We start from the raw sequence: 12,294 nt of genomic DNA, 5'->3' as shown, positions 1-12,294 counted from the left end.
GTTGCGATTTTTATGCCTGCACTTATGCCAGGAACTGGCAGCTTCTGCTGTGTATTTTTTATGCCCGCACACTCACTCTCTCCTCTGCTCTGCCACCCGCACAACCACATCGGATGCCGGACTATAGGTCACGCCTCTTGAATCTCGCATGACTTGTTATCTATGCGCATGCGTAATAGATAGCAAGTACAGCGGCCGGCGAGATCACAAGCCTCCTATGTCACCTCGCGTCATTGTGATGGAACGCAGCGGAGTGCAGTGATGACAGCGCGGTGCGGGCCACATTGCAAGGCCTGGCGGGCCGGATTTGGCCCGTGGGCCTTGTGTTTGACATGTGTGATCTATACTGTTACGATACACACACACACATCCATAAACACTGATCTATTTTACACGTTTTATCATTTTTAAAATTTATGCATGATATAGGTATATATAAATTTGTTTTGATTGCTGTATAATATTCCACAGTATAAATGACACAATTTTTTAAAAAACTATTCTTTTGTTCATGGGTATTTAAACTGTTTCACCTGAGAATACAAACAATCAGGTAAAAAGATCTATGTCATTTCAAAAACAGTTTGAATTTTTCTCAGGTTAATATTTGGAAGTGAAATTACTGTTCTTTAGATGTATTATGCTGATGGATTTTTTGTGTGGTTGAATCATGTTTATATTCTTGGAAGAATATATTCATATTCTACATGACTATGATTTTAAGGAACAACACCTTGCCAAGGAACCAAATTACATGTATTATTCCAGATTTAGTTCTTCAGTTGGAATCTCCAAATTAAATTCTCTATGAGGCTGCATTTGGCTACAGAAATTTATCATCTTGCACTTTGTAAATTTAACTCTAATTATCGTTATCTGAAACAGATTACCTCCACTGGTCACAATAGAGAGCAGGTTTCCATCATCATATATATTAACGGAGTAATTCAACATCTCAGCTGTGCCAAAAGAGCTATATTCTTGGGCTTCTTTGTAGTTTCTTAATACAGTAGCTTTACTCAAGTCCCCGTCTTCATTCGAATCAATGCAGGCTCTGTTAATTCAGAATATATAACAGATAATGAAATCTATTGTCTTACCTTCCCCAAAATTACATAATACTGTTTCTCAGTACTTACTAACCTATCTGTTTCAACCAGAGCAACCACAGTAACTGCCTGGTTTAGATTTCTCCATAGTCATCAGCAAAGATTAGGTAAAACAGTGTCACAAAATTCCAGGCGGAAAGCCTTACATCCCACTTAAGAAATCAGACCAAAACTTAGCCTAGAGCAGTGATCGGCAAACTCATTACTCAACAGAGCCAAATATCAACAGTTCAACTGAAATTTCTTTTGAGAGCCAAATTTTTTAAACTTAAGGGAATGGATTGATAATTATCAGGGGGAAAAGGGTGTGGGAGGTGCAGGAAGAGACTGGACTAAAATCGTACACCTATGGATAAGGACAATGGAGGGGGGGAGGTAAAGGAAGAGGGTGCGGTGGAACCAGGTGGAAGGGAGCTATGGGGGGAAAAAGGAAAACAATTGTAATAACCTGAGCAATAAAGATTTAATAAAAAAATAAAATAAACTTAAATTATATAGGTAGGTACATTGTTATTAACTTAATTAGGGTATTATGACCTTTGCTAAAAACTCAAGGGGCCAAAGAGCAGCATGGGGCTCATGAGCCACAGTATGCCGACCACTGGCATAGAGCTTCAGCAGAGTTTCAGATGGTTTTGACCTATCGGCTAGGCCTTACCTCCTGCTTCTTCTAGAGCTGGCTGCTGGATCCAACTGTGTATACAGGCTCCTTAAGCAACAACTATTATGGAGCCACCATCCCACAATTGTAAGAGCCTTAGGCAAACATATTTTACAAAAAGCATTTTCTACATAGTTTTATGGTTATTATCTTATCTGCTCTTTTCCTGTTTATCTGTTTAATTGTATAGAGACCATCTATACTAATAAAAGGATAATATGCTAATTAGACAGTATAGACCAGGCATTTTCCAGACAAAGCTGCAGTGGCTGCAAGTGTTGAAGGAGGCTAACTGCCAGCAATGGCAGCAGCAGCACCTTCCCCTGATTAGCATGGTTGCCTCCTGCAGAAGGAGGCCAGACTGTGGCTTAGGGCCACTCCCCATGGTGGGATATCCCCTGAGAGCTCCCGAACTGTGAGAGGGGACAAGCCAGGCTGAGTTCTACAAGCCCCTGCAGGAATTTTCATGCACCGAATCTCTAATATCCCCCTATCTAATAAAAGAGTAATATGCAAATTGACCATACCAGTGATACAAGCCACACCCACAAGCCAATCAGGAGCGAGTATGCAAATTGACCCAACCACAGAAGGCAGGAGGGGGGCTTGGGTTTACCCGGCAATGGAGGAAGCCAAGCTTTTCGCCTGCCCTGGCAGGCCCAGGCCTCCACTCAATACTACAAAGTTTCAATTATAGAAGATAAATAAATTCCAACAAAAATGGCAGCAGCCATGGAGTTGGAGAGAGCAGGAGGCTTGAGTTGCCCCAGGAGATGGAGGAAGCCAAACTTTCCACACATCCTGGTGGGCCAAGGCCTTTACTCAAGGCTACAAAGTTTCAATTATAGAAGATAAATAAATCCCAAATACTAGTGCCTCTGTTTGAGTTGCTAGGGGTGTAGCAGGCCTGCAAACCACCACAGGCCCCTCACCCAGGCCACACCATGCCCCAAGGGAACTCACACCCTATCCGGGACACCCTTCAGGGCAAACCAGCTGGCCCCCAGCCATGTACCAGGCCTCTGTTTGATTTAATCCTATATAATGAAAGAATAATATGCAAATTGACCATCACTCCAACACACAAGACAGCTGCTGCCATGTGGTCAAAGATGACTGCCCCCATGTGGACACAAGATGGCCAGCAGGGGAGGGCAGTTGGGAAAAAACAGGCCTGCAAGGGAGGGCAGTTGGGGGCGATCAAGCCTGCAGGAGAGGGCAGTTAGGGGTGACCAGGCCTATAGGAAAGGGCAGTTGGGAGGGGAACCAGGCCTGCAGGGGAGAACAGTTGGGGGGAGTGGGGAACCAAGCCTGCAGGGAAGGGCTGTTAGGGGTGACTAGACCTGCAGGGGAGGGCAGTTAAGTTAGGTATCAATCAGGATGACAGTGGAGTAGTTAGGGGGTGATCAGGCTGGCAGGAAGAAGCATTAGGGGCAATCAGGAAGGCAGGAAGGCAGGCAGGCAGGCAGGCAGGCAGGCGAGCAGTTGGGAGCCAGTAGTCTTGGATTTTGAGAGGGATGTCTGACTGCCCATTTAGGCCTGATCCTACCTACCAGGATCGGACCTAAATGGGCAGTCAGACATTTCTTGAGGGGTCCCAGATTAAAGAGGGTCTAGGCTTGGCTGAGGGACACCGCACCAGTGCACAAATTTCATGCACTGGGCCTCTAGTGTGTGTGTGTGTGTGTGTGTGTATTTAAAAGGCTAATATGCTAAGTGTCCCTCCTACCATCCAACCGGTATGACACACACTGATCAGAAGATGCTCAACGCAGGAGATGTCATGACATGCACTGGCTGGCACCATGGACCTGGTGCCAGTAAACCAACACTCGACTTTCCCCAAGTGGGACACAGGCCCCACCACCACCCTGGAGCAACACCCCACCAAATTGCAGCCAAGACCTCATGGCCCAAAATGCAGCCCACAGCCCAGCCCAGCCCAGCCCTGAAACGTCTGGCTTCCTCTCCCTAGCGACGCCTAGCCTCCTTGCAATTTCATCAGCCCAGGAACACGACTTGCTTTACAGCCAGGTGGAAACATATCACACTTTAACCAAATATCTGTGAAGTGTTTTCCCATGGAGTAGGTAGATAGGAGACTCAGTGGAATCCTATTTTCTTTACATTTGTGAGAAAACAGAGATTTAGAAAGTTTAGAAACTTGACCTGACTGAAAAAAAGAAATGGTGGACATGGAAAATGACTTCAGGTTTTCTCACTGCACAGAATATAGTCAAACACTGCTGCAGTTAAATATTTCACCCTTTGTTCTCCCTGCATGATCTATAATATTATAATCTGCTTCATGTTAATATTTATAGCTGTGTTGCTGACAATTATCTGAAAGAGAAGTTAGGGTGCTTCACACGGCTGGAAAAAGTTTAGCTACATCAAAAAGCAGGTCTAATAAGTAAGTTTATTCTATATATCTAAAAGGCTAAGTTGACTCGCACATGTGCTATACGTATAAAGCTATCGCTGGCACCAATCACACCCGTGTGTTTTGAATGTCATTGTAGATTGTTTATTTGGTTGATACTTCTATTATAGGGAAAGGGCGAATAGCTGTATTAAAATATTTCTTCCAATCAATTCTCTTTCAATGTGCACAAATTCATGCACTGGGCCACTAGTTTATTATAAATACTAAGACATGTATATTCTATGAACAAACTACAAAAATTTGGAAAGAAAGATCTCTAAAACTGTCAGTTTGTGTTTATATATAGACTTCAACGTGTAGCCAAAATGATTTACAAAAAAAGAAATACAATATAGCAACATAAATAAGATTGAACAATTATGAGAAAAATTAGGAAAAGAGAAAACAAGGAGCATGTCAAATGAAGGCAGGACTGAGGTTAAAAGGTAAAATGTATGCCATCAAATCCTCTGTATCTATAAGACAGAGCAGCACTTTTGGTTCCAAAATAGATAGTTAGGATCCCTCCTGGAAGTCATCTCTAAGCCCTCCCAAAACAAAACAAAAAACCTGAGATAGCAAAATAAAAAACTACTAAAAAGAAACAAATCAATGTTCTTTCCTTTATGTAATCCTCTATAAACTATAAACACATATTATTTCTCTCAATCAGTTTTTGCCCCATAAGGAGATAGTGAGTTTTACACCATACCTCTTGACAAATATTTAAAGAGTATAGTTATATTAGGTTATCTACTAAGTGCAGAGATGTGGGATTAACAATTACTGGAAATGTGGCAGGGGCAGATTAGACTTGACATTCTTTGTGAAAGAAAAACAAAACAAACACATGATACTTAAGGTCACCTTACTCTCCCTCAGAAATGGCTGAGCCTAAAGTTCGCCTTAGGTAATGTAGAGTTTTTAAGATTCTCCGAAAAAAATTCTGGATCTAACTCTGAAATGAGGTGGGGAAATTAAAAGTCCTAAATACATATTATGATGCTTTTAAAAAACATATTCCCAGTAGCAGTTGAAGCAAAATTCTCTATACTTCGCACTCATAATATTGTCTAAAATGTTACTTTTACTGATTTCAGACTGCATTTCATTTAATGTTTGATTAAATGTCATTTCCAACAGAAAAATTCTAACGGTGTCTTAGAATACTGTCAACATGTTACAATTTATCACTTATTCTGTCAACTGCCTTAACAACCAAGTAAACCTTCTGGAAACATACTGGCACCCTGGACCTCTTGATCCTAAATTCCTTTCCCTGAGGATAAAGTAGCCTGCAGTTCTCAGTCATGTGTGAAAAATGTTGTAATTGAAACCACCTATTGCCTCACTATGCAATCTCTACTAATATTATTTCTTTCAGTTCTTTTTGTAGTACATTTCCCCCACATATACTCAGTTTTATATCTAGTATGGGAAATGACTCTCTGCATATGAACAGGGACACAAACTGTAAAACTGTATTTGATTTCAAAGTGTAAAACTATATTTGATTTCAAGTTTTAGGGGTTTAAAAAAATTAAAATATAATTCTATTCAAAGCAAAACAAACAAACAAAAAAGAGTTTTAAGGAAAACCCCTGGCTTACTGCTGGTTCCCTAAAACATGCATATACCTATATATCTGTATTAAGAACACATGCCTATTTCCATGCAAATAGTTTTCAAGAAGTCATATTACCAACTCCAAGAAATATATCTGCAGTGTATAATTCTACTAAGAAAAAAATTGAAAATGTGTAGGATAGGTAACTTGGTATAAATCATCAATATTACTATTACTAGTAATAGCAGCAAAAGCTTACATTTATTGAGTGCATGCTGTATCTAGAAACAATAAATTTTTATAAAATTCTCTAGGAAAGAAGTATTATCTCAATTAACAGATAAGAAAACAGGCTTAGAGATGTTCCTAGCTTCTATCGTAGAGAATGAAATCTGCATCATACCAACCATAAGGCCTCACTTCAACTTAGCTACCTTGACTCAATTTAGATATCTTCATTCAACTTTCGTCCCTTTTCCAAAGTAGATGCTTTACCATATTCTTTTGCAGTTACTTTCCAAATTGCCCAGCTTCAATCAGGAACACTTTTTTATTTATCAATTATTAAACTGATAAAATCTGGTTACTGATGACTATCTGGTTAGTGAAATAAAATTTAAACACAAGAGTCAGGTCTAGTATCTAAAGTACTAAGAAGTTCAAAAGACTTATCCAAAACTACCCAAAAGCTAATTTGGCTTTCAAATAGTTTTGATTAATAATATTAATGTCGCTGAAACCGGTTTGGCTCAGTGGATAGAGCGTTGGCCTGCGGACTGAAAGGTTCTGGGTTCAATTCTGGTCAAGGGCATGTGTCATGGTTGCGGGCACATCCCCAGTGGGGGGTGTGCAGGAGGCAGCTGATCGATGTTTCTCTCTCATCGATGCTTCTAACTCTCTATCCCTCTCCCTTCCTCTCTGTAAAAATCAATAAAATATATTAAAAAAATTTAATATTAATGTCATAATAAACCAAATCTCTGGCAGTTTTGAGGGTTTAATGTCCTTTAAAATATTTTGACGTGCCAAAACTGATTTGGCTCAGTGGATAGAGCGTCAGCCTGCTGACTGAAGGGTCTCAGGTTCGATTCCGGTCAAGGGCATATACCTTGGTTGTGGTCACATCCCCAGTAGGGGATGTGCAAGAGACAGCTGATTGATGACTCTCTTTTATCGATGTTTCTAACTGTCTCTCTCTCTCTCCCCCTTCCTCTCTGTAAAAAAATCAAAATATATTAAAAATATATATATTTTTATGTGAAAAGCTATTTATAAACCAATATATAAAAGCCTAAGCGACTGGAGTAACCCAAATGACCAGTCACTGTGATGAGGGTTGACCACCAGGGGGCAGGCGCTCAACACAGGAGCTGCCCCTGGTGGTCAGTGTGCTCCCACAGTGGGAGCACCATTCAGCTGACCAACAGGCACCAGATGCAGGGCTCATAGCTACAAGTGAAGCTGCAGCAGCACGAGCCTCTCCCATCAGGAGTCTGAGGCAGGTGCAGCGGGGCCAGGATGAGCTGGAGTGACAGGCAGGAGCAGCAGGCAGTGTTGCATTACTAGTTTTGGCCAAATCCCCACAGTCCACGCCTAGGGACCCCACCAGTGAATGAATCCGTGCACCAGGCCTCTAGTAAAATACATCAAATTTACCTCCAGACTTCACCATCGTGCCATACCAAGCAGTCATATACAGGGCCAGGATCACTATATTTTTTCTCAAAAGAATTTAGCAATTCCACTTGACTTTGAAGCTCCTCTTTGATTAGTTTATTTACCTAATCAATGGGAAAATACATTAATATTAGTATATTTTGTACTCTTGAAAAGTTATGTTAATATATAACCAAAGACACTGTGACCTAACAGTAGTTATTTTACCATGGAAAATTTTAAGAAATTTTGTTTTATATATGCAACTTGTAGTTCAATTTAATGATGCAGGCATCAATTGATATATTAAACATTTAAAAATAATACTTCTTTTACTCAATCTTTCATTCTATCACTCACTCTACCCACTTGGAGAAAGACACTACGTTTTATGTTGGTGATGTCATTTGGCCAAAACATGTTTTGGTAATATATCCTTTATCTACATTACTCATTTTAAAATTATAAAACTGCTATAAATAAGTTATCTATCAACTTTTAGATTTTTATATTGGGACTGTTTCCATTTCAAATCTGTTTCTTAAGAAACCAATAATAGAAACCATGAACTGTCTTCTCTCTTTTAGAATATACTACATTAAGTGTATACTATATGCATTAACATGTACATATCGGGTCTAGTAATAATTAATGTCGTTTTTAAACATTCGTTTAAAATCTTGCTTGGCGTTGACATGTATTGACATAACCTTCAAACACGTGGTATCTACAAAACGTGTGAAGTGCAATTAACAAGTTTTGCTTGAAAAAGTTTGTGTTTGGTTTGGTTTTTGTTGCAAAACTAGGGCTAAGAAGATGGCGGATGAAGAGCATATTCGGCACTGCATGCTTTACGAGTTCCAATTAGGAAGAAAAGCAAGTGAGGCTGCAAAAAACATCTGTAGTGTTCTTGGTCAAGATGCAGTTAGTGCCAGAAAATGCCAGCGTTGGTTTGAGAAATTTCACGAGGGAAATTTTTTGTTAGATGACAAGAGTGGTCGAGGCCATGTGTCCAATTTTGATCAAGAAGCTCTTCAAGCTCTTTTGGTGCAAAATCCTCAAATTACCCAACAAGAGCTTGCGACAACTTTAAATTGTTCACAAAAAACAATTTCCAATCAACTGCGTGCACTTGGCAAAGTCCAAAAGTTTGGAAAATGGGTTCCTCATGAGTTGACCGACAACAACCGTAATCAAAGAGTCACAATTTGCAGTTCGCTCCTCTCTCGTCAAAACCGTTTGCCGTTTTTAGAGCAAATTGTTACCGGAGTTGAAAAATGGGTGCTGTATGTTAATTTGAAAAGGCAGCCTCAATGGTTGGACAAAAATGAGGCTCCACAGCCCACGCCAAAACCTGACTTGCATGCGAAAAAAGTGATGTTGTGTGTTTGGTGGAATTTTAAAGGAATTCTTCATTATGAACTTGTACCATCTAACCAAACCATTACAAGTGCAGTGTATAGTGCCCAATTGGAAAGGTTAGCCCAAGCTTTAAGAGAAAAAGAACCCGCGCTGATTAATCGGAAGGGCGTAATTCTTCACCACGATAATGCACGACCGCATACTGCAATAATCACTGCTGAAAAACTGCGCCAGTTGGAATGGGAAGTTCTCCCTCAACCTGCATATTCTCCTGATATTGTCCCTTCCGTTTACCATTTGTTTCGTTCTTTGCAAAACTTTCTTCTTGGAAAAAAATTTAATAATGAAGAATGCCTCAAAAATGTATTGACCGAATTTTTTGCATCAAAATCACAAGAATTTTACAACAGAGGGATTAAAATGCTTCCTGAGCGTTGGGCACAAGTAGTAGAAAACAACGGCAACTATATTGTTGATTAAATTTTGTTGTATTGTTTAAATAAATTCGATTTAAAAAAGTATTAGAAAACGACATTAATTATTACTAGACCTAATAGCTCAGCGGTTGAGTGTCGACCTATAAATCAGAAGGTCACAGTTCAATTCCTAGTCAAGGCCCATGTCCAGGTTTCAGGCTCAATCCCCAGTGGGGGGCATGCAGGAGGCAACAGATTGACAATTCTCTAACATCACTGATGTTTCTAGCTCTCTCCCTCTCCCTTCCGGAAACCTATAAAAATAATAAAAAATATAGAGATTCCTCAAAAAATATTGTAGAAATAAATTTACAATATGACCCAGAAATTCCACTTCCTAGCATTTATACAGAATAAATGAAAACACTAATTCAAAATGATATCTACACCCCTATGTTTATTGCAGCATTATTTACAACAGCCAAAATATGAAAGCAAATTAGGTATAGCCATCAATAGGTAACTGGATAAAAAAGATGTGACAGATAAATACAATGAACTATTACTCAGCAATAAAAAAGAATGAAACCCTGCCATTTGTGACCACATGGATGGACCTAGAGGGTATTATGCTCAGTGAACTAAGACAGAAAGAGACAAATACTGAAAGTTTCAGTTACATGTAGAATCTAAAACAACAAAACACACACACAGAGAGAGAGAGAATATTCAAAAGAGTATTTTTTCTTAATAGCCAAAAACTGAAAACAAATAAAATATCAATATGCATAATGGATATATAAATTGTGTTCTATTGATCAAATAGCAAGGGAAGTGAACAAATTATTTCAATACCCCAAATATGGATGAATCTCACAAATACACTACGTGAGATCAGCTACACATGAAAGAATGCACACTGCATGATTTTAATTTATAAAATTCAAAATAGGCAAAATCATTAAATAGTTTTAGAAGTTAGGATGATGGTTGCCTTTAAGAAGGAACAAGAAAGCAATAACTAGGAAGAGAAATGAGATGCTGCGGCTAATATGCAAATGTTCATTTTATGATAACTCATGACTACACACTTATATTTAAGTGCTTTACATGTTCTTATATGCTCAATAAGTTTTTAAAAATCAGTACATATGTGAACTGATTTCAGATAAATACTAAAGAAAAAATGAGTAAAACTAAACAACTTAAAACTTGTGGGGGAAAAACAGTCTATTAATAATTCTCTAAAAACTCCATGGTACAGGGTCCTAAGGTAATGTTTAAATAAAAAAGATGAGCACCAACTTGAGAAGAGGAATTGTTGGCAACATCAAATTCTTCTTGTTTTCTACAAGCTTCTGCCAGGGCCATTCTGTGAACAGGGTCCCAGATTTTTTCCTTCCGTTCTTTCTGTAAATACATAAAAATTACTTCCCAATGAAGTTGACAAATATTTGGGTAAACATAGGCATTCATTCACATGTGGACCTAGTTGTTATCAGCTGTGACACTACATGATTCTCATAAGGAGGGTAAAAAAATCATTTATAATCAATTTTATGAAGCAATGAATGGATTATTAAAAAATTATTTCATTCACTGCATTTAGGTTTTAAGAGAACAAGTTTATCAAGACACCCCCCCCAAATGTATTTTTATACATTGTATGCCACAATTTAAATCCTTTGAAGAATAAATAATACAATGTCAGATAACTGAATTCCCAGTCAATGAAAGTAAAAACAAACAAACCTGTATTCTGGAACCTTATAGAACTGAACAATGTCTCAAGGTAAGTAGAAGCACAGGACAGGAGAAGATTGCTGCTGCATTTTGATGAACATGCAGGCTTCGTCAATTTCCCCCCACGCTAGCATATTAACTTCTGATCCTCTTTGACTCCATAGGTTTATTTTTTACTGAAATTGGTCTCACCCTAATCTCCATTGTCTTTAACTCATAGTGCCTCCCAAGGGAAAAGTCCTTTCCAGTAAAATGACTGAGCTAAGGAGGGGTTCAGCTTTAACTTTATCACTCTATTTTTGTATGTTAATTTGTACCTCATCAACACAGTTGATTAAATTTAATATAGTGCAAAAAAAACCCATTGTGCTCTATATGTGTACTTCAGCCTGAAATTTTAAAATTAAATGGTACCAAATAAAAGTTAGGTGCATTATTTTTTATAATAATGATTGAAATCTAACAATTATTGATTATTATATATGTAATATATCTTCGTATGGTTCCATAGACCCTTGGAGAAGCAGATGATTATGATTACCGTATTTTTAGGACCATAAGACGCACTTTTTTCCCCCCAGAAGTGGGGGGAAAAAGTCCCTGCGTCTTATGGTCCAAATATAGCCTACACATATACTTTAAAAAAAAAGTTTTTTTACTTGCCCGGCTCTGTGTGGTCTCTGTGTGCTTGCCCGGCTCTAAAATGGTTCTAAATGCTGCTGTTTACTTTACAGGGTTGATTACATGTGTTTATGACTGTGATGTTGGGTTTTAATGCACATAAAATATTTTAGGACACTATTTGTTTCAGAATCTTTTTTTCTTCATTTCCCTTCTCTAAAAACTGGTGCGTCTTATGGTCCGGAGCGTCTTATGGTCCGAAAAATACGGTAGATAAAAGGAGCCATAGGTCTTGCCCTTCAGGCTCATTTTCAAGGTTTACATCTCATTTTACAGTTGAAGCCCTGAACCCTGTCTGTATCAGCAGCTAGTATCATATCCATCTTCTACAATGGTACTGTCAAATACAGGAGCCACTAGCCACATTGCGCTTTTTAAAAGGAAATTCTAAAATATTACATCAATTAAAATTTTAATTCCTTAGTCATACTAGTCACATTTCAAGTTTGCAATAGCTACTTGTGTCTAGTGACTGCCATATGGACAGATATTGAACATTTCCATGTCACTGAAAGATCTACTGAATAGTGCTGCTTGAAAGGAGGCTCCTTATCCCCAACTCACAGCTTTACTTCTTTAATGACAGATTTGTGCTTCCGATACTGCAGCTGCTTTAGGTTTGAGTAATCCTTTCCTTAATACTGAATAACTAACTGGAATCAAAGCTATTCTAT

General features: G+C 38.6%; 1 protein-coding gene across 7 annotated transcripts in view; it reads right to left on the bottom strand.

Annotated features, from left to right (window-relative positions):
* Positions 1 to 12,294, bottom strand: part of TPP2 (tripeptidyl peptidase 2) — a 79,519-nt gene that overhangs the window by 49,871 nt on the left and 17,354 nt on the right. For 5 of the 7 annotated variants that reach the window (XR_004991078.2, XM_036456141.2, XM_036456143.2 and 2 more), the window contains exons 4-6: positions 10,502 to 10,606; positions 7,419 to 7,543; positions 891 to 1,054 (exon numbers count right to left, since the gene is read on the bottom strand). Coding sequence is in view for 6 of the 7 variants with exons in the window: in XM_036456141.2 (XP_036312034.1) it covers positions 891 to 1,054; positions 7,419 to 7,543; positions 10,502 to 10,606 (394 nt within the window). In the remaining variant the exon portion in view is untranslated. Of the gene's footprint in view, positions 1 to 890; positions 1,055 to 7,418; positions 7,544 to 10,497; positions 10,607 to 12,294 lie in introns of all 7 variants that reach the window. The other 2 variants (XM_036456140.2, XM_036456142.2) reach the window with 2 other exon arrangements.

The sequence above is a fragment of the Pipistrellus kuhlii genome, unplaced genomic scaffold (assembly GCF_014108245.1).
Source record: "Pipistrellus kuhlii isolate mPipKuh1 unplaced genomic scaffold, mPipKuh1.p scaffold_m20_p_3, whole genome shotgun sequence".
In the NCBI taxonomy this organism is placed as follows: domain Eukaryota; kingdom Metazoa; phylum Chordata; class Mammalia; order Chiroptera; family Vespertilionidae; genus Pipistrellus; species Pipistrellus kuhlii.
This window is presented reverse-complemented; position numbering and strand designations above follow the sequence as displayed.